Raw genomic sequence first — 23,903 nt, 5'->3', positions numbered from 1 at the left:
CACCAAGGGGGTCGCTGTTATTTTAACAGGAGGGAAAGGACCACTGGCACAAAATGTCAATATGACCATTACATATTGCCCATTACATTTGTTTTTACTGGTTCTCTTGCATTACACATGCTTTAGTGATGATTGGATCTTAAAGTGTTTTCATATTTATGAATACATAAATATATGATACATTTTAACCGGATTTCCTCACTTAGAGAAGCTACAGTTATCATCCGGGGGTTGGATCTCTCCACCAACAAGTCGTGCTGCAGTTCACATCCATGCCTTTCCAAAATGTCATCATTGTATGCTGTTAGAAATGTGAAATTGTATTAATAAGCATATGAATCCTTGAGTTATGGATAAAAGACATGTTTTTGGACCTATAGTCAAGTACGTGTTTGGGCAGAAATGTGAAGAAATTCTCTCCAGATGTTCCTGAACAGACGGACGAACAACCTGAAAGCATAATGCCTCCGGCCACACCTGTCACTGCGAGGAGGCATTAAAAAGTGGGGTAGTGTCGTTCCACACACAAACACACACACACACACACACACACACACACACACACACACACACACACTCGTAAAATGCAAATGAAATGTGAAAAAAAACATAGAGCTGAGTTATAAGCATTATTTATAATATATATTTATAATGTATGCTATAAAATATATTTTTTGCTTGAGGAAAAACTGTGTGTCCCGATAGATTTTAATGATGAATAAACAATTGACTGAGAAAAATATTCAGTAACTATTTTGATGATTGGGATCTAACATTTAAATGTGCTGGATCCAGCTTCTCAAAAGTATTTAAAATTTATGCAAATGATTTTAATCAATAATGAAAATGTAAATGTAAATAAATATTTAGTTGCAGCTCTGACGTAGACCTCAACTCTATAAATAAATGATGATTAGATAAATAGGCTATCGTAACATAAATAGTCAGACAATCAAATACATAAATTGCATTGACAATGTCCTTGACATGATGACGTCAAGGTCAGTGGTTCCTCCTTCATCCCAAACAAAGATTGAGTCGTTCAATGTGGCCAAGGACATCACTTCAGGATGGCCTCTGTTAGCGTTTTAATATTATGTAATGTTTATTTGTTATTGTTGACAATTAATATAGCAGCATTTTTATATTTTAGATGACTGATGTTGAGTTTTAATTGTTTTATATACTGTTGGGTAGTTCAATAGCTATAACAATTCTATAACAATGAAGACACATTATATAAACTAATCATATTTTTTGTTTATGTATCTGAAAAGTAGCGGTCAGGTGATTACGGGACATTTCCCTATGAAATCTAGGGTTGTACAGTAGCATAAACTAAAAGTACTCATATAAAGTACAAATACCCCAAAGTACTTTAAAGTAAATGTAATTAGTTACTTTCCACCACTGAGTAAAACGCAGTGGGTGGCATAATGGTCACTGTCATATTATTTAAGTATCAATGCTATATCAAGAAGCATGTTTTAAATTCAAAATGTTAATCTATATGAATCTATATACATTTTGACCCTAACAGTGAGAAAAGTGCAAGTATCTCCCATGCTTTTCCCACAGTATCTGCGTTACACTACTGCTTTGCTGCTGCTGAGGTCAAAATAACATGAAATAAAGGTCATGGTGCATTTTAGTAAATATTTATTCATTCAACTCATCACTCCTACACTTCCATTATTGCTCACAAATACAAACGAACAAGCACAGAGGCAGAATATATTCTATGGGTGGGGCTGATGATCATGGCTGCACTGTGCGGGCGATAGAAAACTCACTGTGCCACTAGTTAAAATTTACAAACATATATTGAGTAATTTGTAGTAAAAATGTTAACAGGAAGGAGAAGAAGGGGCCTGCATAAATATATTTTATGTGATGAGCACGAGACCAGAAATGAAGGAAAATGATTGTCAGTCGCCACATGGTTGATCAGTTCACACTCTGATAAATGGGCCAAAACTGGAATGCAGACCTTTGAGGACTGCAGCAATCTGCAAAATGAGACTGACCAATTGATCATGGGACATGTGAATTTAGCTTACAAGTAAGAATGTGATTATTTGATTATCTGCAACGTCGATTCAGATCAGCAGCCGCCTGCTCTGGCCCTTCAAAAAGACCACGAACTCAACCGAGCCTCATCCTGTATATGTGCTGACTGGGCGAAGGTCTTATGTATCTACAGGGGACTGTGGATGCTCTGGTCTCAAACAGGTACGGTATTCTTGCAGTGTTTCACACGCTGGTGCCGCTTCAGGCGACGTTGTTCGTCAGCCAGCCTCCGATCTCCTTCTCATTCTTCCGGATCCATCCGATGTTGTTTCTCACCGTCTCCAGCGCCTGCTGCCGAGACATCTCCCCGGCACCAGCGTCTGGAGTTAGACTGAAGAAATGCTCCATCTGCAAGGGCAGCTCGGAGAAATTAGTTTCAAGAGAAACATTGTACCTCTTTTTTCAGCCATCAGTAGATAATAGCCCTTCCTCATGCGGCCTGAATTCATAACTACAATGGTGACAAGTTTTCACAATACGGAAAAAGTATAAAAATGTCCAGAGAAACTCCTCCCAGTGGGTTTCAAACTGCAATTTTCTCCAAAATATGACAATTGTAATCCACTGAGAAATACTTTGCTACAAGCCTACTGGGAGTATTTATTTACAAAATAATTATTGGAACTGTGCTTGAATATAAACTACCCGTTCTTCAGTAGAGAATAACTAAAGCAACTAATCAATAAGCTAAAAAGACACCAGTATTTGGAAAATGATAAACAAAGTAGGAGACCGTTGCACAAAAAGGACATTGCCAACCTTCCACAGCTGGAGCTCTGTGTTGTAGGTGGTGGTGATCTGACTCAGTAGGCGACCAAAGTTCCTGTCATTGATGGTGTATCTGTTGAGAAGGAAAATTAATTACTATGATCAGCAAAGTCAGCTAACCTCATGTCTGCTAGCCTCTAGTCTACTAGCATCTACTAGTCTACTAGCCTCTAGTCAGCAAACCTCCTGTCTGCTAGCCTCTAATATACTAGCCACTAGTCAGCTAACCTCATGTCTGCTAGCCTCTAGTCTACTAGCATCTAGTCTACTAGCCTCTAGTCAGCTAACCTCCAGTCTGCTAGCCTCTAGTCTACTAGCCTCTAGTCAGCCAGCCTCTAGTCTACTAGCCTGCTAGCCTCTAGTCTACTAGCCCCGGTGCGGGCTGGTCAGGTGTGTCAGTCAGGACGCACAACATTGCGAGGCGAGTTTGGAGGCGTCTGACCGAGAGGCTCTGATGTGTAACTGTGCGTTGCTTGGCTGGGTGCTAGCCTCTAGTCAGCTAACATCAAGTATGCTAACCTCCAGTCACCCTATTGATTAAACAGGTCAAAGAGGGATGATAGGGCCATTTTGACGATCCTCCTTTCCCAGTTTTCTGCATCAACAAAATAGATATACTCTGGCAAAAAGATGCATATAATAGATCTTTCCCACACAGCTTGCACATTCCAAGCATCAACAGCGTCCTTTGTGGTCCTTTTTGCACTGACCTGTTGGTCAGATAGTCCCAGTTGAGTGTGGTCCAGTCCCAGGCCATGCTCTGCCCCAGTGGATTGTTGGAAACGTATCGCACCAAAGTGAACAGATCCTGACTCCTCACCACGCTCTCATCTTTAGAGGCCTCCAGGAGCCTGATGGACAGAACAAAGGTTATTCTCTTCACATAAATACTATTCATAATTATTTTAAAGCGGATCTTATGTGTAAAATCCAGTCATATTATCGACTAAAAGTAAAAATGGGGTGACAACACAGAAGAAGCTAGAGTTCCTGAGACTGAATCTTTTCACCACAACACTACCCAGTCCAAAGCATGGTAAAAAGGAAAACCATGGTTTATTACGACATAGGTTTTACTTTCACAGGTCTGTGCTCACCAAAGTAACTCATGTACACTATATGCTGTCTAATTTTTTTAACAGTTTTTGTGTGAAAAGAACTTGTGTTCCACATCGTGTTTCCATGCTGTTTTTAGAAACTGGTGCCAGGTGATAACGAGGACAACCAACACAGTCATCACTTGAATCACAAAAAATAGTCAAACTCACACAGATTTGTGTTTGGGGTGTAGTTACTGACACAAGACACACATAGTTGCAGTGCACCAAAACAAATGCTTCATTTCCACCATGGCTCTGTAACCCAAGTAACATATCAAACCATCTCCATAGACTAGATAAGAAGTAGACGTAGTCGTCGTGACGTCACCCATTGATTTGTGGACTGAGGTTTTGAAGCTACAATTTTGACATGTTGGATTTTGGACACAACCATATTTGGACTGCGTAGGAGTGACACCGTGGTAGAGATGCTAAAGCATCCCCTGCTTTATGCTCTGTTTGACTCTAAATGGATCATAATTTACTTAATGAACATCATGTTGTATTGAAGAATGCTTGAAACTAGAGATTGAGACATAGACTCATGTTTTCATTGTTTACTGAGGGAATAAATCAACAGAGAAGTAGAGTCATTTTCTCATAGACTTCTATACAACCAGAGACGTTTTAAGACACTTGAGCATCGGCTTCAGTTTTCAGAACTGTAGGTTGCCACCTGATCTGATCACAGACAAAGTGAGGGAATACGTGTTGTCAGGTTATCAGGTCTCTGTTTAATGAGTTTTAATCACCTGTAGAGGAGTCCCACGTTCTCCACGGAAGCCAGTCCATACAGCAGCTTGTCCTTCTCTTGAGCCAATGAAGTTACTTTGTACCTCTGGAACATTATGTCCCACTTTACTTCGGTGCCCGAGTTCTTCATGCCATATCGATAGACCAGCAGCCTCAGGTTCACTGCCACACTGCTGCAGGTTGAAAGGCCAAGACATGTTAATGTCAGGTTCTAAAATGAATGTGTTAAAAATATGTTTGTGGTGTTGCTTTTCTCGTTCTCATAGAAAACTGGTGAAATATTTACAGCGAGGCCATGGCATCCCTGCTGGAATATTCTTGCTATTTGAAACATTATTGGTAAATGGAAGCTGTGGGTAAAAATGACCAAATGATATACTATACTGTGACACACGGTATTTCGAAAAAGACACTGGAGTGGTGATACCTGATATTTCCAAAGATCCATTGGTCAAAAATGCGAGAGGCTTCGTTCAGAGCTTCCTGATCTCCCATCTGACAAGCGATGGTGAGCGCCGTCTCCCTCAGTAGCCTGCCTCACACCGCCAGCAGAGCACACACATGTCACATTAGTGTGTAAATGAGCACACGGGTTAGCATAGGGTGAGCATAAAAGAACGAGGACACGTGTTGGGAAAAGCAACGGGATTGTGACTGCTGTACCTCTGCGTCTGTGTTCCGCTATCGGCCCATCCAAGTTCTGTTGTGATTGCTTTAACGTGGTCACGAAACAGTTTCTAGGGAAAACAAACGACAACCTGGTTCTGAATCAAGGTGAGATTCTACAGACAGAAACAGTTTTCATGTACTAGTCAATTTTGAGATTTTGGTCTGTTTTGCTTGCACAACATGTCTTCGCTCCGACCAGTGGAAAACATCCAAAACATACATTTAGGTGTTTATTTTACCATTTCTGCTAAATTCACCAAAAGTTACTGTTAGATATTTAAACATGACATTTAAGAAAACTTGTAATACAAAAATAATGGCTTAATGTAAGTAATTAACTGTGGAAGTTTCATGGTGATGTCTATTAGTTCATTTTGTATTACTCACTTATTATTCACCTGTAGCGTCATTTCACAAAACATATCTTTAAAATCTGATATGGCAGTATTCTCTAAATTAGTAGTTTTTTTCAGGCTATGAGCCTGAAACTTCAGTTTTCACTTTTAGGAAAAATAATAAAAAAAACATTATTATAATAATAAATACGGAGGACAAAATATATATTCTGAAAAACATTTAATATTCTTAGAGACTTAAGTGTTACATTTTGAAGAAAAACACAAATGTATATATATATATATAGTACAAAAATGTACAAAAAGAAATGACTGATCTATAGATCAGTCATTTTACCAACTTTATCTCAGAATTGTTTTCTGTAAATATTAAAACTTCTCTTCTGGCTCTTAAAAAAAAAAAGGCAGCAAAGTCTATTTTCCTATGATGGCTTACTGAAATCTTTGATCACAGATAAACTTCAAGGTTTTAAGTTGAAAGGATTAGCGTCTCCCTCACCTGAAACAAGGGGTAGAGTGCATCGTTGTCTGACAGCATGTCCCGGACATATGCGATAGAGGAGGCCACACGGTCCCAGACGATGTAGTCCGTCTCATTAGTCAGGTACTTGGTCAGATTGAAGGCATTACCGTAATCTATAACATCTGCCCTGAACAGTGGAATGAAACAGTCGTTGGAATCTCTGTGTATGATGTCATGAATGTTCATACAGTGGGGTTTGGGCTGAAATCTAACCTTGCAAGAGCAAAAACATCATCGATGTAGCTTGTGCGATCAGCTGCATCAAACGCCTGTTGAGGACAGAGTCAAACAGAAGGTTACCATAATAACAGCACCAGTGAGTTTAATGTCTATGAGGAGAGGTCATTGTGCCAATGAGGCTCTGGTCCTCGGTGTTCTTATACTCTTTCACTTCAAGCTAAGAAGTCGGCATCGAAGGTAAAAAGCATAATGTAGGAAATTCAGCTGAAACTGTTTTAAATGTAATATTAGCTGAATGTAGGTTGATGGTGTGACAGACACTTCAAGAATGAAGTTATCTTGAGAATGTTTTGGTTTGACAAGAATAACACATGAAAATGTTTCATATTATGCTAACAAAGTGCCTATTTTCTTGAGAAAACGTTATTATAAGTCAGTGATACAAGAACAATTTTTTTATTTTCGTTGTTTGAGAACAGGCATGTTGTGACAAGTTTGGGTGAATTAGATTACATGTGCATGTTTTTCACATTTTTCTTCTCGTAAAACTATGATTTCATTCTCATAATACTTTCCCTTAAAATTAAGAAAAAACAGACTAAACAAGGAAAAACAGTAGAAGGAGTAGCAGGCACCCCTGTGGCTTCTACTCCGTTCTGTGATAGCATTCAACAGAGCAAAAGAAGTGCATATAATGCCGCTGGTCTATTATCATTCAACACAACACATGCTGAAGCGAATGAATCATTCATCACTGCTCCCAATCACATGACACCTGAGCTAACTGTACAATGGCCAGGTTTCTACATCATCCTGTTGGAGGAGAAAGTCACATAGAAATACAAACAAACCAACCAATCGATGCAACGGTAGACCCGTGACTCATAAACTTACTGATGAGCTCACTTTGGGGAACCTGCGTCTCTGGTTTGTGTTAACGGCTAAGTGGGCGTTTCCCTTTGAATACCCCGGGAAAACCCAAGATGGAGTCAACCTCATTAGCCCTACAGGTTCTACAGGTTTTCTACAGCTCATATGACCTTGATTATTATTTATTTTCTGCATAAATATGATCAAAAGTCAAGAGTCTGATCAAAAAATGACTCCTCGATCGCTCCCCAAGTTTTTTGAATTGTATTTTTGGTGCCTTCCCATCATGCCACAGAGCAATACTGCATATCTTTAGAAAGATTAAGACCTAAAGCATCCAATAATAATCACAATAAACACAAGTAATGACATTTTTTCAAGCCTTTCCAGTCCAAAAATCATGTTTTTTGGTTCAGAAATAGAAAAATTAGCAACTTTGACCTGAATCTTGCTCACACCATGACCATTGTGTACTTCAAATGACCGTCTCCGTCAGCGAGTGTCATCTCACGCGCTTTCTGATGAGTCTGAGGGCCAATGAGATCGCAGGACCTCGAAACACGGAATCCAAAATGAAAAGTGCTTTTACGCAGCTCGTGACATTAGGGGGTTAGGGGTACTAAATGAGTTAAATAGTGAAACGTTATAATCGCTCAGTCATGTTGAGGAGTTTACGTAATTACGTAATTATATATATTTTTTAATGTAGTCCATCGTTTCTCTTCTCACAAGGGTTTACATTACTTTAGCCATTTAAATTCATTAGATCGGACCTGTGGATGATGATCTAGAAGCATTTGAGTTTTTTTAAACTCACCTCATTTCTAAAAAAGCTGTAAAAAAAAGAAGGCTCCACCCGATAGGGTTAAGCAGGCTTGAATAAAATGCAAGTTGCACGGCAGAAGACGAGGGTGAGCAACGCTAACAGCAGTCGAACGCACCGAGAGGTTCCAGAAATACAGACATCTGAACTTAAAAATGTGCTGGTAGTGTGTGCATGTGCACACACTACCTGAGCACGGCTCACCAAGTGCTGGTCCTGAAGCTGTTGACTGATAGCGTTCCACATCAGGCCGTCATGGTTGACTCTGTAGAATCCCATGTGATCGTTGTTGACCTTCAGCAGCCCGTCCATTGAGGCCGAGTAGTTACTGAGGACGTGCTCTGGAAGTCATTATGAGCGCATTAGTGTGTGAAGGAAAAATGGTTTGGCTGCAAAATACAAACTCTCTGGGTTAATTTTTTTGGAAAAAGATTCCATAATTTTGGTTTATACTTGTGATTTTATTATTTCTTTCTTCAATTGTAATCCATCCAGAAAAATAGATTACATTTTGTTTGTTTTTATCATTTTGAATGTTTTGAAGATGATTACACAATACTCAAGCTGAGCGTAATACCTGTGCTGCTCTTGTCAAACATCGCCAACATGTTTTTGCCGCTCTTCACAGAGTGCCATTTGACTGGAATTGTCCACTTGTACCTGGAACAAAAACACTTTCATTGTTATTAATAATGCACCAAGCCGACACATGAATTCACTAATATTGCTCTAAAAATATTGATTAGTGCAACTTTGATGAACACATTTTGATACAGATGTTAAGGAGACCAGAGTGTATCCTTTTGTACATCAGAATTACAACATGAGCAGATGTTGACTGTGGGAACTCCATTATCTCTTACAACTAAAAGATCATATGACAGTAACTCAATCAGATGGTTCTCAAACAGTTTTTAGGTTTTAAGTTATCCTGAACAAACATATGCTATTAAACGTAAAGTTCTGAATAACTTTGTGTCTTTCATGGTGCATCAAGTGGCAGTCAAACAGGAAAGGTTGCAAAACTGAAAAAAGGGTGTGAGCACCATCCTGAAATATGGTGGAAAAGTGGTAATTGGAAATAACCTGAGGATATGTCGTCATAGAAAAGCAGTAGAATCTGACTAACTGGCAGCCTTTTGGACTTTTTGTACAGTTTGATACAGTTTTAATGACTAAATAGGGCGATGCCATCCTGATCCAAATTAGACAGGTCCGAGGGTTTAATAAGGAGCGAATGTTTTTAAAAATGAGTTTTTATCTTCTTCGTATCACTGACCCAAGAGGTGAAGGAGGCTGGCTGGCATCAGCATTAGGGTCCAGGAGGAATCGACGTTGGCTCAGTTTGCCGATGTTCTCTGAGACAGTCAGGTCCAGTACAGGGTAACCCATCTGTTTGGTCCATGTATCCATGACGTCTGCGACCGGCAACCCACTCACCTGGTCACAGCGAGGAGGAACCGGCTACTGCTCAGAAAGACTCACAGGCAAAACCTGAAGCAACGTTCCACTAGCTTGGGGAAACATGCTTATGTTTTCTTTCTGAGACTGAGATGCTGAGATTGTACTCAATATCACTCCTGTCAGTTAATAAGATAAATATAGTCAGGATGTGGTTAGCCTAGCTTAGCATACAGACTGGACAAAGGGGGAAACAGCTTGCCTGACAGTCCATTTAAACAAAATTATGTATTAAAAAGAAACACACTTTATCACATTTGGTTTGATAGCTACAGTCGCTGTCTAATACAAACTCCAATTGGCACAATAGCCTGACAGCAATACACAAGTCAGCTAATCTGTGAAAAAGCTGGTTCCTCTGCTTCCTTTTGGTGAGTCACAACATCCAATAAGAGCTGAGGACTCTCTAATGCGCCTGTCAATCACAGATCCTGATCGGACAAGATTCTGTTACTGCGTTGTCTATTTCTCACCTCAAACATTTTCAAAAACATATTTTAGTGTTTAGCTGTAAAAACAGAAAGTTTGTGACTAAGTCCGCCGCGTTGAACCGTCGAGCCAGAACCAAGCACCGCCCACTGACCGCAGGGAGCAGCAGGGGCTCAGGTCCATCCTGACCCATGCTCTAGTTACCATAACGACTGAACACACAATGTCCATCCTGTCACTTCACTTTCATCCAGACAGACAATAAGCATTGATTCCCAACATATTGAACACTTCCTTAACTGGGTTATCAATCTGGCCTTGGAAGATTTCAAACTGATAAAGCTCAAACATACATTGGTAAGAGATGCCCAGAAGTTGGCCGTTTTGGCGTTCTTGAAGTAGTAGTCTTTCAAATATTTCTGTGAAAGAAGATAAAAAAAATCTTTCATCAGTCTTTAATGAACATGCATCAAAAGAGCTACATTCATCTGCCGTACAGCTGCAGCCTCCTCTGACTTACTCGACAGCCGTCTCTGAACACGTCTTTGCCCATCCAGTCCTCCAGCATCCTGAGAATGGACGCTCCCTGGATAAAGTTGGATCATTTTCATCACAAGGAGTATTTGGCTGGCTGCATGATAACACACTCTCTGCATCCAGTAGTCGTACCTTGCTGTATGAGATGGCGTCGAACACGGAGGTGATCTCTGCTGGGGATGCCACGTTCACGATGATCGGGTGAGAGGAGAGCAGGGCGTCGTTCACCATGACGGGAAGCACGTCGCTGATGATCATGATGTCTCGCTGTGCGACACAAGGGAGAGTCCTCAGGACGGACCGGTCAACTGACAGTGGGATGAACTGTGGTGACTTTAGAGGGAGAACTCACCATGCCCCAGCTGGGTTCAGCTTTCTCCACACCGATGTACTCAAAGAAACTCGCAAAGCCCTCATTAAGCCAGAGGTCATCCCACCAATCCATGGTCACGATGTTCCCAAACCACTGGGGGGGAAAGATAACTGACGTGAGGTTTCAAGGGTCCAAACAAAGGAATTATAAGAAATTTGCAGGGGAAAAGGGTTGATTGTGAATACTGTGTTCACGAAGAGAGAACAAGTAAGTGACTTTCTCTACTCCTGTACAGGTTTAAGGGTAATTGTTCAGCAGATGTGATGGCCTTATACAAGCTTGCCACCCAGAAGACTTCTTCACACAAATGAAACACTTGCTGACCCCTCCTTCCTGTGACTTTGAAGATCATACAACTTTATTGACTGCCCTAAGGCCTTGTATCTCCCATCACAGCAAAACAGCAAGATATCTCGGAAAGATGTGTGCATCGTAAAAAGCTTGAACCATATCATAAAGGTTTTAAACATTTACAATTCTGAACTCTGAACCCGTTTTTTTTTCCTTTTTCATTGAACAGATCTTTCCATCCAAGATAAAAATAAACCTTCGTACCTTTGCCAAAGAAAAAGTGTGGTCGAATTGTGAGCAAAAAAATAAATAAAATAAAACTGCACTAAAACTGCTGCATGAATAAAAGACACAACTAAAATAAGCAGAGTAATACAAGTGGGCCGTGGTACCTGGTGAACCAGCTCATGGGCGATGACGCTGGCCACTCGCTGCTTGTTGTAGGACGACGACTGGCTTTCATCGTACAGCAGGCTGGACTCCCGGTAGGTGATGAGGCCCCAGTTTTCCATGGCACCGGTACCAAAGTCAGGGATGGCTATCTTATCTGGATCAAAACAGCACAGAGAATCCTCTGAAGTCACCGCTTATCACTGGGTTTTATTGCATTACTGCCTCACTAATGCTTGTGAGAAAGTGAGGGTGTATCTTGATCAATAAGGCCATCAATTTGTTGTTGGAATGGATGTTCTTTATCCCACTTTGCTTTGAAGTTTGGATTCGATAATGGCTCTATTAACTCCTATACTACTTCCAGTTCATTCAAGAGTCTGTGCTTTTTCTCGAAACTCTGCAATTTGACCTTTAATTATGTCACCGCTGCAGTCAACTCTCTATTACGTGTTTGAAGGCGGAACCGATCAGTCTGGGGCAGTGTTCAGACCTGACCTTTTTAACTGTGGCAGATACAGTAGTGTGCAGATCCAGTGGATAGGGGCAAGGTGAGGATAGACAACACTGTAAAATAAATGTGTGACCACTGGAGAGACTCTGCTAGCAAAAATAAAGTGTTTCTCACTGTGATCACTAGTGGAACAGAGAAAAGCAATGAAATGCAAGGACTGTGAATCTGAAGTACTTATCCCACTATACATAGACTGTATAGTCTGAACGTACCCAGTTTTGCGATGGAGTACGTCATGTTGAAATATTCCTCAAAGTGGTCAAAGATGACTTTGGTTGTGTCGGCTGCATACGTTGCCGTTCCTATCTGACTTGGCTGGGCGTAGACTCTCAACTGTAGAGGCAGAAGAAGATGAAACATGAGTACGTGTGTGCATGCATAGCCTGACAGTGAGAGTCTAATAGTATAAGTTACTGGACAGTGACACATAATGGTAAACTCACAGGAATTCCTCGGGCAGAAGTTCTTTCCACATGGCCGAACTGGTGCACAGCGAAACATACCAAATAGGTACTCATTAGAATGGACCTCTGGAAGGAGGTCTTCAGTTTATTGCCAGGCACTGGATGAGGTTCGCCCTGTAGGCAGAGGGAAAGGCTGACAGGTTTATGTGGGTGTCACACAGACTGCGGAGCTGGGTGGATCCTCTCTCCCCCAAAACAGATTGATTCCTCTGCTTTTAGTTTTTGTGTGTTCACGCCAAGCCTGGCCTCCTCATCCTTTGTTTTTGTTTCTTTTCCCTCCACCCTGGGAATGTTTGAGTGATTCCTTCCACCTACAGCAACCGCCGTGCAGTCCAACCGGTTTGTTGATAGTTTTATTGCCAAAGAAACTCTTTACGTGCAAGAAATTCATAGCTCTGATGCTGTGGATTTGAAAGGATTTATGTTAAATTTCGTCGATGAACCAAGCGGGTTTCCACCAGAATGAAAATCGTAGACAAACATAAAGCTCAGTCAAAATGATTTGAACATGTTGCAACTTTGAGTTCCGCGATCTGTCAGATATTAAGGATATCAATGCATAATAATATATATTATATAACCAAATGCACACACAAGGATTCACACATGTATTTTGCTATAAATAAATTACAAATAAAAGATATTACTTAATGCAGGGCTCTCAAGTGTCACGCATTGAGCGTGACTGTCACGCATTTCGATCTTAAGTCACGCCCTCCCGCCACACATCGTATTTCTCACGCTGAAAAAAAACTCTAGGCTATTTAATGTGCCACAGCGCGCAAACATTACCTGGTCGCGCTGCCCTCACCATGGAGGAATCAAGCACGTCTCCCCCGAATCCCCTGGAGCTCTGCCGCGAGGTGCCACTCATCAGCCAATCAAAAAAAAGAAATGGGCTACACGAATAGCCAATCAGAAAAACGTATCTGTTGTATCTGGGTGAAATGTAATCCAGCAACCAATGAAAATAAAGCTAATAATAATATGGGGGGAGGAGGGCTGGTCTGTGGGCATACGGCATGGGTGGAGTGCTGTCTTAAAAACTTGAGAGCCCTGCTTAATGCACACAAAAATAGTTATCATCATATATAAATGTCAACAAAATCCACAATATATTTCTGACGTGCACACAGATATTTGTATTTTAAGTAAATGGAATAGAAATTCACAAATATATGTATCTAAAAAGGATTTAATCAAAAACATATGCAGGTGTTGATCTCCATAAAGGTATACTCTGGGATGGGGGAGCAAATGGTGGAAACTAGTCAGAGAGCCAACATTAGCTAAACTAGTCAGAGAGCCAACGTTAGCTAAACTAGTCAGAGAGCCAACGTTAGCTAAACTAGTCAGAGAGCCAACGTTAGCTCTGGTGGTCCAAACATTTAAATAGTGTTGAAACAATTGAACGTGTCCAAATAAGTCTGAATAAAAATAAAACTCATCAGGAGAAGCATGCAACGGGATGCTCTGTGCGTAAATGTGCAACGGCAGCATTTAAAAAAAGGGGAACCCTTTCCTAACAGCTGTATAGCTGAGTGAGATCTGTTTCTCTTACGAATGGACTAAGTGACTGAAGGGTGTGATTGTCATATGGTGATGTTGACATTTCATTATGTTTCTGGACACATGACATCATTCTGGGAGAGAGTTTTAAAAGGAAGTTTTTGGGGGGAGTTTTTCCCGTTTCAGATGCAAGGGTTCAAGGACACAGGATGTCATGTTTGCCTTGTTGACTTGAGTCCTACCTCAGGCGGCATGTTGGACAGAGCTTCGTAGCTGGCGTCATGAGTGATGGAGATGCTGTAGGTGGCCTTCTTGTTGGGTTCGTCGAAGCAGGGAAACGACTTGCGAGCATCCGTTGGCTCATGATCGGTCGCAGCGATCTTCCTGGTGATCAAACGAAGGACATGTTGTTGCAAAGGGGTTTGACACTCGGTTCTCCTCATTGTTTTTCCCCCTAAAGTATTTAAACCCCCAATGTGGATACTTTCAGATGCAATCTTTTCTGATTGAGACCCCTTCCGGTATTTTGCATCAGTTACTTCCCCTGACCACAGCCTTATTTATCCCTGAGGAACCTCTGATTGAGATATATATATATATATATATATATATATATATATATATATATATATATATATATATATATATATATATTTATATTTATATATATTTGAATGTATGTCCCTTGAGTTTTCATGGTGGCAAAATGGTATCAAAAGGTCCAGACAATCTTTTCAACCTACTTCTGCAGCGAGATCCACATCTCTGCCGTCCATCCACATGGATATGAGGTTGTGTATTTATCCAAGCTGATTATGTTTCTGGAGGGGTTTGCAACAACAATGAGCAAACAGGAGTCATCCGGCTCGAGCGACTCGTTGTCGTGAAGAATAATCAAGTGAATCCATTATGAATTAATGAGTATTATTTCCATCTTCAACGGACTGATCTTTTTTTTTTATCTCTGCAGTGTAAACATGTGTCACCATTGGAATCCACTGTAACTGACATAATTCGCAGCTGGGCACAGAGCTGCAGATTGAAACTTTTTACAGCCTCCTCCAGCCGAAGAGTGCGATTCAACCAATATGGAACTAAGTTAGTATTAACTCCCCAAAGAATTAGCCAAGATTTCACTAAACGGGGGTTGTTATTTGGTCAAAGTTCCATAGTTGGACAAAACAATCCCAACTCAGCACTTACAGCATTTCTTGTCGCTTTTCATCATCATCAGTCTTCTCCAGTAGATGGAGTTTGCTCATCATTTAATTATCCAAGCAGCTGTTAGAATTTACTCCTCAGCATCTCCATGACAAATGAGCAGATTCCATCCGCTGATGAATCTCACGGGATACAGTTAGAGCTCCAGAAAAGGTCTGATTATTTATTGAAAAGGCCATTGAGCTGAGATTATTTTGTCAAACTATTATTTCCACGGTCTAAAATGAACTTTCAAGCTTGGAAAAAGTCTTTTTGTTTGATATGTTATGCGTTGTTGTGCGTTGACCGTTCATTCTTGACCTTGGAGGGGGTAAATATCTTGACTTGTCCACTTTCAACCACATCTCTGCACCTCATAAAGATAGATATTAATATGTGTGTTGTTTTAGCAATATATTAAGTTATGTGAGTCATTGTGTTGTCTTAGCATATAAGGAGATTTTAAATGTTTGTAAATGTTTTATAACTCCTTAAAGCATAAATGACTTGTGAATGATAATGAATATTTCACATGACATAGTTTCAATTATGCATAGAGGTATTAGAATACCTCTAAAATCCAGGGAGGATAAAACGTGTATTAACTCTTTAAACACGTGTACAACTCATTCATAGGTTTAAAACTATTAATAGCTTCTTCTTTTTTAGCTGCTTACTACTACATTATAGTGTGTTATAAAATGTTATATCTTTATTTGTTTCATATACTGCTTTTAAATGCTAAATGTAGTAAAAATAAGTGCTGCGTTCACTTTCTTTTGATTCCCGTGTGTTGTTTAAGGACTTACTTGGTGACCCCGTTCTCGATGTAGACGACCCTGTAGAAGCCCACCACGGAGCCGTTGAGCCAGCCCTGGAAGTCCAGGCTGAGCACGTACACTTCTCCCGGGCCGGTGGCGGGCAGCTCCTCTGTGGCCTCCACCACCAGGTACTGCTGGGGAACATATTCGAAGCAGCTCTTCACAGACACCTCCTTCGGGTCTGCCCGGCTGCTCAGCATCCTCAGCCTGGGCTGGGTGCTGACAAACGTCTCCCTGATGTGGAGCCACAGGTGGCGCGTGGGCTTGCTGACCTTCACATGGATGTCCACGGTGCCCGCATAGGTGTCCTCCACCAGGTCTGGCTCCAGGTGCAGGTCATAGTGGACCGGGTTCACGTAGCTGGGTAGACGGAAATTCCCCCAGTCTCCGCTGGAGTCAGTGGAAGGTGCACAGGGACCTCTGGCAGGCAGGGGGGGCTGGGTAGGAACTGTCGTGGGGGCTGGTGTGGAGGTACTGGGAGATGTAGTGCCTGACCCGGAGAGGCCCACCCCAAGGCCCACTGCCAACGAGCACACCACCACCGTCACACAGATGATGACTACATGCTTACTGCGGATGCAGTAACGCTTCTGTTGCTTCTCCATGTCCAGGCTGTCGACCATGGTGACTAAAAAATACCACTTTCTCCAGGTTCCTAAGCTGACCTGAAATCAGAACTGCATGCTTTGAGCACTCGCAGTATTTAGATTAGCCACGTGAGCTGATCCAAAGCTCGCCTCTGTCTGGCTGAGGGCTGGAGGGAAGAAAGGAAGAGAGGAAATCTGTCACGAGAATCTAACAAGCTGAGCTCGAGATTTATTCTGTCCTCAGTGCTGCCGAAACGCCTCCTTCTGTTAAACATCTACAATCTGCCTGTAAATCAAGAGCTAAAGTTCAACTTAGTTTGTGTTGTGGTTCAGAATTGTTAAATCTTGTTCTCTCTCTCTCTGTGTTGCAAACAAAACAGGAAGTTAGTGCCTGCAGCCAACATTTTATTGAGTGTGTTTGCTGTAAATCGAGAACAGAGTATTTACATTTCTGAGTAAAAGTGATCTGCCCTGCTGACAGTGGGGAGGAGGGGAGGTGGGGGTCTATTGTTTGGAAAAGACTGCACTTCCTATAGCGTTTGCTCTTTGGTCAAGATATTACTGAATGCAACAGAGTGACGTGTGAACAGAAAAGCAAAACAATGTTGGTTGCACCAAACACAGTCGTAGGAGTAACTCTAGAAATGTAAAACAAATCTTGTTTCATTAGCAACAGAGCCTGAGGATGATGAGGATGAGGATGATGATGAGGATGACAATGGTGGCCATGTAGGTGGTCAGTTGTATGTCCCACAAATCGGTTCAAAGGCTTCGACACCTATTGCCAAAATGAATATTCATGAACCCCTGAGGATTAACCCAAATGACTTTGTTGACCCGCTGACCTTTCATCTCTTAGACTCAGACTCAGGTTCATTGTTTAACATGCCAGGAATTCGCTTTAGTGTTTTGGATGCAAACCAATAGACATAGGGAGCGAAAACAAAAAGTCGAGAAACATAACTATAGTAAAGAAATATGCAAAATAAAATGTGAAAAGAATACTTCAGAAATACTATAGCAATCAGAATGTGCAAATTATTATTGTTATTGTACATGTGAAAAAGTTCACAGTATTATGTAAAGAGAATGAGACAATAATCAAAAAGCTTCCTGCAGCTGCAACAGGAAGTGCATCCTGTGCAGACTGCAGTATGTCTTCCTAAAAATTCACCACCATCGGCACTTTCTTTATATCTTGACACAGTGGTGACTGGAGGGGCAGCGATGACCCCTTCTCTTGCACACACCACGTCCATCTTCAACCTCGACCTTCATTTCAATCTCAACTACACATCTGTAAAGTTTCCTGACAAGATCTGTCCACGGACAGAAACATCTGGCGGACTCGCACACAATGTCACTGTCACGGCTGGTAACTCTTCATGTTTGTTCATTTGGGAAAGGAGACGGCCTCTTCGTCGCTCCACGCACAGATGGGATGTTTTTCGTCCGCTGCTCTTTGTCGTACCTCCAGTGAAAAAGCGGAGGTTTCGTCAATCCGATCAGGTTGTTTATGGAGAAAAAGCACATACACAGAGAGAAGGAAAACATAATGTGAGAGGATGAAATATATCATGCCGGTTTGAGTAACAGATTCATGGGTCTGAAGATTCGTCCCTTTCCATTCTGTACAATCCACCCGTTGTAGTCGACACTGTCCCGTTTCGTATCGGTCATCAATGGGCTGCAGTTATTTACGAAGAGCTCTTTGGATCTTTTCAGAGCACTCAGCTTCTGTGAATGCTTTGCTTGCAGCATGTAATGTTGTAATATGCTGGGCTATCCAATAACTCTTGTTAGTACCTTCCAGATCTGGCGGCTTTATTAGTGAGAACGGAAGGCAGATTTGTGTTTTGTCCAAATACCAGCTGGTAGGGAGGGTTCGATTCTGGTCGCTGAGAGTCATCATGCAACGCTTTCCTCTCAGCAGCATTTTAGCATCTTTCAGATCATTCTTTTGGTTTCCCGACCCACACTTTGTAGCATCATATGTACCGTACTGACATGAGTGGTATTGACCTTCTCAACTCACTCATCCAAAAGAAAAGTGTATACTTCATTTCACTAAATATCGAACTATTCCTTTACATTTACATAGAATAATCCCCTCCTCTAGACAACCACGGTTAAACTGCCAGTCAATCTTGTGCTCTGCTCCCTCTGATTCGTTCATAAACGATACTATTTCTCTTAATACGCAACCATTCTGACCCTGAGCTTCTTCCTCATATTGTATATTTATGGCTTTTTTACAAGTTTCACAGAGATAAGATATATGTTATGGAAGGAAGCGAAAGGACTCCACAGCGTCGACGAGGAAGTCGAACATTTGAATAATACACAGTAGCTTATCTGTAGCTGACAGTGTTCTCCAAGGTCTTGTGATGATCACATAATGATTGACCATCCTACAGTAAAAATCTACATCATCATAGTGCTGGGTAGTGTTACATTATAGCTACTTTATCAGTGGTCACTTTTAAGAGGTGTAGATAATCAGTAACTTAACTATTAAACCGCTGATAACTGAACATGAATTACTTCCCTGTAAATGTGCACCACATGCCTACATTTAGGAGAAAAAGGGGAAACTGAATTCAAAATAGAGCACTTTACTGTGATCTTTTCAGAAGTCTTATTTTAAAAGAGACATTAAAACATGGTGAATATGCTCTAATGCTTCACCCGACAGTGACGACCTAGCCAGCAGACCCTGGCTGAAGAGCAACCTTTTTATGGTGGAAGTTTGTCCTGCACACATCCCTTGCATTATCTCATTTTAGATAAGAGGAAGTATTCTATATCGTCTTTCAGAATGCAGACGGAGCATGATAGAAAATAAATATTTTAAAGGAGTTTAGCTACCGTCATGTTTTGTCATGTTTTCTCAAACACTCAGATTTGACCATCTTTTAGAAGATTGATGCCACTCTGGTGTCGCTGTGTTAAGTAACTTTCTTTTTAGTAAATTGTACTTGGCAGAGTAGCTTTAATGCATCCTGTTTACTCTTACTTGAGTCGATTTTAAACATCATTTTTTACTCTGTTACTTTTGGATATCTCACTATTTCTATGTATTTATTATTTAATGCATTCATGGTGACACAGCAGGAGTGCATGGAAGCGGTACATCTTCTGTTTTCCACAACATGTGAGCGGCCCCAACGTTAACGTTACAGCTTTTAAACAGCGCTAGCTGCAGCTGATATTTAGAAGGATTATTAACCGCACAACAGCGGACATAGACTTTTAATACAACCAGACTTCTATTTGACCAGGAGTCGCCCGCTGAATGATGATGATGATGATGATGATGTTATGAACCCAAACGCGAGGGCGTTTGACGTTCCGACGTTTTTGGGACTTCCACAACAAGTATAAAGCAGAACTAGTGACGGAATATTCGCACCACGTTTGGTGTGAATACACTTTTATTGTCGAGTGAGTAAACTGATGCGGTAAACGGTTTGGTGTGAACGCAGCATTAGTCAACCAAAAGGGTCTACAGTCACAGTGTTATTTCCCCTTCATGTTATAAACCATGTGGTGCTCTGTGTAAACCCACCTGAACATAAATGGTGTCTGCCGACACTCGCACGCATACACACATAGACAAAATATAAATGAGTGTTTTCCTAATACAGATCAAAAACAATGCACAATATACTGAATAATTACCAAACAAAAGCCAACTTAGCAAAGAACCCCTCAACCCACTCCCCTCGCTCTTCCTTGACGACTTGGTTCACCCTAACAAGGCCATTGGCCTCAGCCTGCAGCTGCATTCTCAGGCGTGTGCTCCATGAAAACACACCTAGAGGTAGACCACAAGGAGAGAGTGTTTGTAGGAGGAGTTCCTTAACTTCCCTTCATGTGCATATGTATGTTTTTTTTCCTCTTCGTGAGGCTGGATATTTTCACCTACCTCAGTGATATTCAAAGGGGTTTCATTTATGGGTAAATGTAGAGCGAGTTTTAAACAGCTGGATCATGTTTTCGTCATACAAAATGTATTGTAGGCCAGAAGCATTCCATGAAAAACACACTTTTGTATTCAATATTTATTTATTGGTTATGTTTATTTGTAGTTGACTATATATGTATTTGTCACTTGCTATATGTATGTATGTATGTATGAACATTATACGTGCCAATAAGTCCAGTAACATACTGTATCTGCTGGAGCCACCTGCTGGTCATGTTCCATTCAGATGTGAACTCATAAACTATAGACGGAAGTGGCAAAACCTTTGAGTCGTGGGTGTATTGGTGGGAAGCAGTAAAAGGGGTCAAAGTCAAATTACACGGGGGGCCCAAGTCGCACTCTTTTCACAACATTCACCATGTGGCACTTCTGCAAGCGTAATACAAGGCTATTGTAACTATTTATGAAACATGTTTTTGGTTCAGATACATCAACATTTAATGAATCTGAGATGTGCAGAAACATACAATGCCAACATCATTTCTGGCGACTGGGTTGAAAATAAATTACTAAAATAAAAACAAAGAGGGGCCTTATCCTGCCGGTTGGATGTGACTGCAGGCTGTTAATTTGAGACCTCTGCTGTAAACCTAAACTCCAGGTTTCAAAACATCCTTTTATAAAACCATAGACATCGCAGACATCCTGTCTCACATTTTATTACAAACAAGTCAAATATACAGGATACCTCATCAACAAACTGTGCATTCTTGTGCAGTGCAGAAGGAACCAAAAAAAAGAACAAACGATGAAGCTTTATTTGCTATATATTGTTGAAGTCAACCACGTGACAGCTCCAGACCAACTTCAGTGTATCTCATACAGGTGTCTCTGTCAATAGAGCAATTGTAGAGTTGTCTGGGGGCTCAGGGGAAGACTTGACAGATCTTGGGGTCTTTGCATCTGTTAGGTTCATTTTGCGTCTTTTAATGTATTTGTTCATAGGGAATACTTTTGGCGAAAGATTGGGAGCCGTCTGGGTCTTGTTTATGGAAGGTAGGGTAACGTTTTGGCCGATCTGATTGTCCTTCACTGAGGGGGTGATAGTAGGAGTCTGGTTCGGCTTCCTGTATTGTGATAATTTGGGTGGAGTCTTTTGGGTCTTCTTTTTTGGAAAACGGGATAGTCTCGAGACTCCCACCACCTTCAGTTTGATGGGGGCTTCGGATATCCCTGCCATGTTCCGAGCCTGGCAGCGATACTCGCCAGCATCCTCGTATGATAACCCGCTCAGGATGATTATCGACCAGCGAACGCCCACTCGAGGAGATTGCTGCATAACTGGAAGATGGAAAAAGTTGCACAATTTGAGCTCTCAGTACACTTTACCAGTCTTTCCCCTCTAATGCTGCGTTCACACCGAACGCGGCGCAAATTTGATGCACAACTAGATTACATGCAAAGTCAATGCACAGACGCGCCGCCCCGCGAAAAAGTGTTTTTTTCGCGGGGCGGCGCGATAGACGCGTTTGAGGCGGCGCGAATAGCGCGTTTGACGCGGGGCGAACAGAGCGAAGGACGCGGCGCGAATTCGCGCGAGTTGAAATATCCCAACTCCGGCGGAGAAATCGTGTGACGCAAAGTTGCGTCAGCCAATCAGCGTTGAGAATCAGCGTTTAGAAGCTCCGCCTGTCACCCCCGCCGTCTTGCTGTCGCTGAATCAAACTGCTGCTGAAGTAGCGCTGGTAGCGGCTTCATTCAGACGCTGTTGTGGGACTACGGATAATATTATGAACCCAGACACCATGGAGTTTGATGTGCTGACATATGTGGAGTTTACACAACAAGTATAAAGCAGAACTAGGGGTTATTGCCATGGTGGATGAAGGAAGCGGTATCCGTTTTATGGAAAAAAGCCAGACACAGTTCCTGGAGGAGTCGGTGAAATTCACCGAGCTGTGTGCGGCTACGGATGATGTTATGAACCCAAACACGAGGGCGTTTCATGTTCCGACATGTTTGGGACTTCCACAACAAGTATGAAGCAGAACTAGTGGTTATTTATTCCATAGTCGATACCGGAAATGAAAGCTGCTTGTCTCTCACAGAGACAAGCAACGGAGATAAGCCACGCCCCCTTCACGGCGCGATCTTTCACGCTTGGTGTGAACACCCTTGTTTCACTCGCGCGAGTAAACTGAAGCTTTAAAGTCCGGTGTGAACGCAGCATAAGTATAGCTTAGAGTGTTACACAGACTATCTATTTCAAGTGCTAGTCCTAATTGGAGCCCTGAACCCTAACAAAGACCCAAAGAAACATTTTTGCTTTCAAACGGGCATAGTCCATCTACTCAATGGTGGTCCTAAGGTATGGCAAGGGTGTTGGGTAGTTGGTGCCCTTGTATGATCGGACCCCCCTCCGGTCAATATTTCCGAACATATTTCACCCCACATTTATCACCCAAGAGGGGGAATTGTATCTACAAACACAATTTTTGAAAAAATGTTTTGCTCTGGCTGGGGGTTTCTCGGCTGAAAGAGTATCAGTTTTCCCCCCGACAACATCCCTTCACCTATAAATTATGTTTAGTTACATTCAGTTTTCACAATATAGCTTGTATACCAAAATGACATTTGAGATATGTGCAGCAATTGTGTGGTTTAAAATTACTGGCATTTCATTCTAACCCATAGAGTCCCTTGGCCCATACTGGATGAACGGTAATATCAATTTGAACCCTGGATCTTAAAATAGACAAGGTAGCACCACTTACAAGTATCCAAATTCCTGGGTAGCTGGTCAGAGTTCTCGAGGATGTCTTGTTTGCAACAATCTGCACAGAGAACCAAATCACAACATGACATGACGCTCAGATCTGAGTCACACCACTTCATCAGCTAAGAGTGACCCTGCATTGCTCACCAGTGTAGGCCGAGGTTTTGATCCAGGTCAGGGTCGGTGTTGGGTAGCCGGTGGCGTCACAGCGGAGGATGACGTTGCTGCCCAGTGGAGAGATGACCCTGGTGGCCGCGGGCTGAACTGAAGGCCTCATGCAGCGGGACAGCTCAGTCTGGGTCAGCAGCATCCCCGACTGACCCGGAGACCTGCGGCATATCAGCAGCTGGTCCATGAGAACAACAGGACTCCCCAGGGACATGGACAAAGACATCACCATGGATATTTGGCAGTCACACAACCAGGGGTTGTCATGGAGGCCTGGATATTCAGGACAAATTGACTTATTTACAGAATTGTCCCATTTGTGATGGAGAACATTGTTTTAATG

The 23,903-nt window shown here is 41.8% G+C and overlaps 1 protein-coding gene across 1 annotated transcript; it reads right to left on the bottom strand.

The window, feature by feature from the left end:
• Positions 1-2,271: 2,271 nt before the first annotated feature.
• On the bottom strand, positions 2,272-16,724 carry enpep (glutamyl aminopeptidase; the record flags this gene model as incomplete). The annotated part of the gene is made up of 20 exons (XM_079225846.1): positions 2,272-2,418; positions 2,830-2,911; positions 3,549-3,689; positions 4,691-4,864; positions 5,119-5,223; positions 5,355-5,428; positions 6,216-6,366; positions 6,453-6,508; positions 8,317-8,453; positions 8,690-8,772; positions 9,392-9,552; positions 10,356-10,421; positions 10,523-10,588; positions 10,672-10,806; positions 10,892-11,005; positions 11,596-11,750; positions 12,320-12,440; positions 12,551-12,685; positions 14,323-14,464; positions 16,090-16,724. 20 exons carry the CDS (start codon positions 16,722-16,724, stop codon positions 2,272-2,274), a joined length of 2,880 nt encoding a protein of 959 aa, XP_079081972.1.
• Positions 16,725-23,903: the final 7,179 nt, after the last annotated feature.

The sequence above is a fragment of the Taurulus bubalis genome (assembly GCF_910589615.1).
Source record: "Taurulus bubalis genome assembly, chromosome: 1".
NCBI classification, from domain to species: Eukaryota; Metazoa; Chordata; class Actinopteri; order Perciformes; family Cottidae; genus Taurulus; species Taurulus bubalis.
The sequence above is the reverse complement of the archived record's forward strand: the minus strand, read 5'-3'. Positions and strand labels throughout refer to the sequence as shown.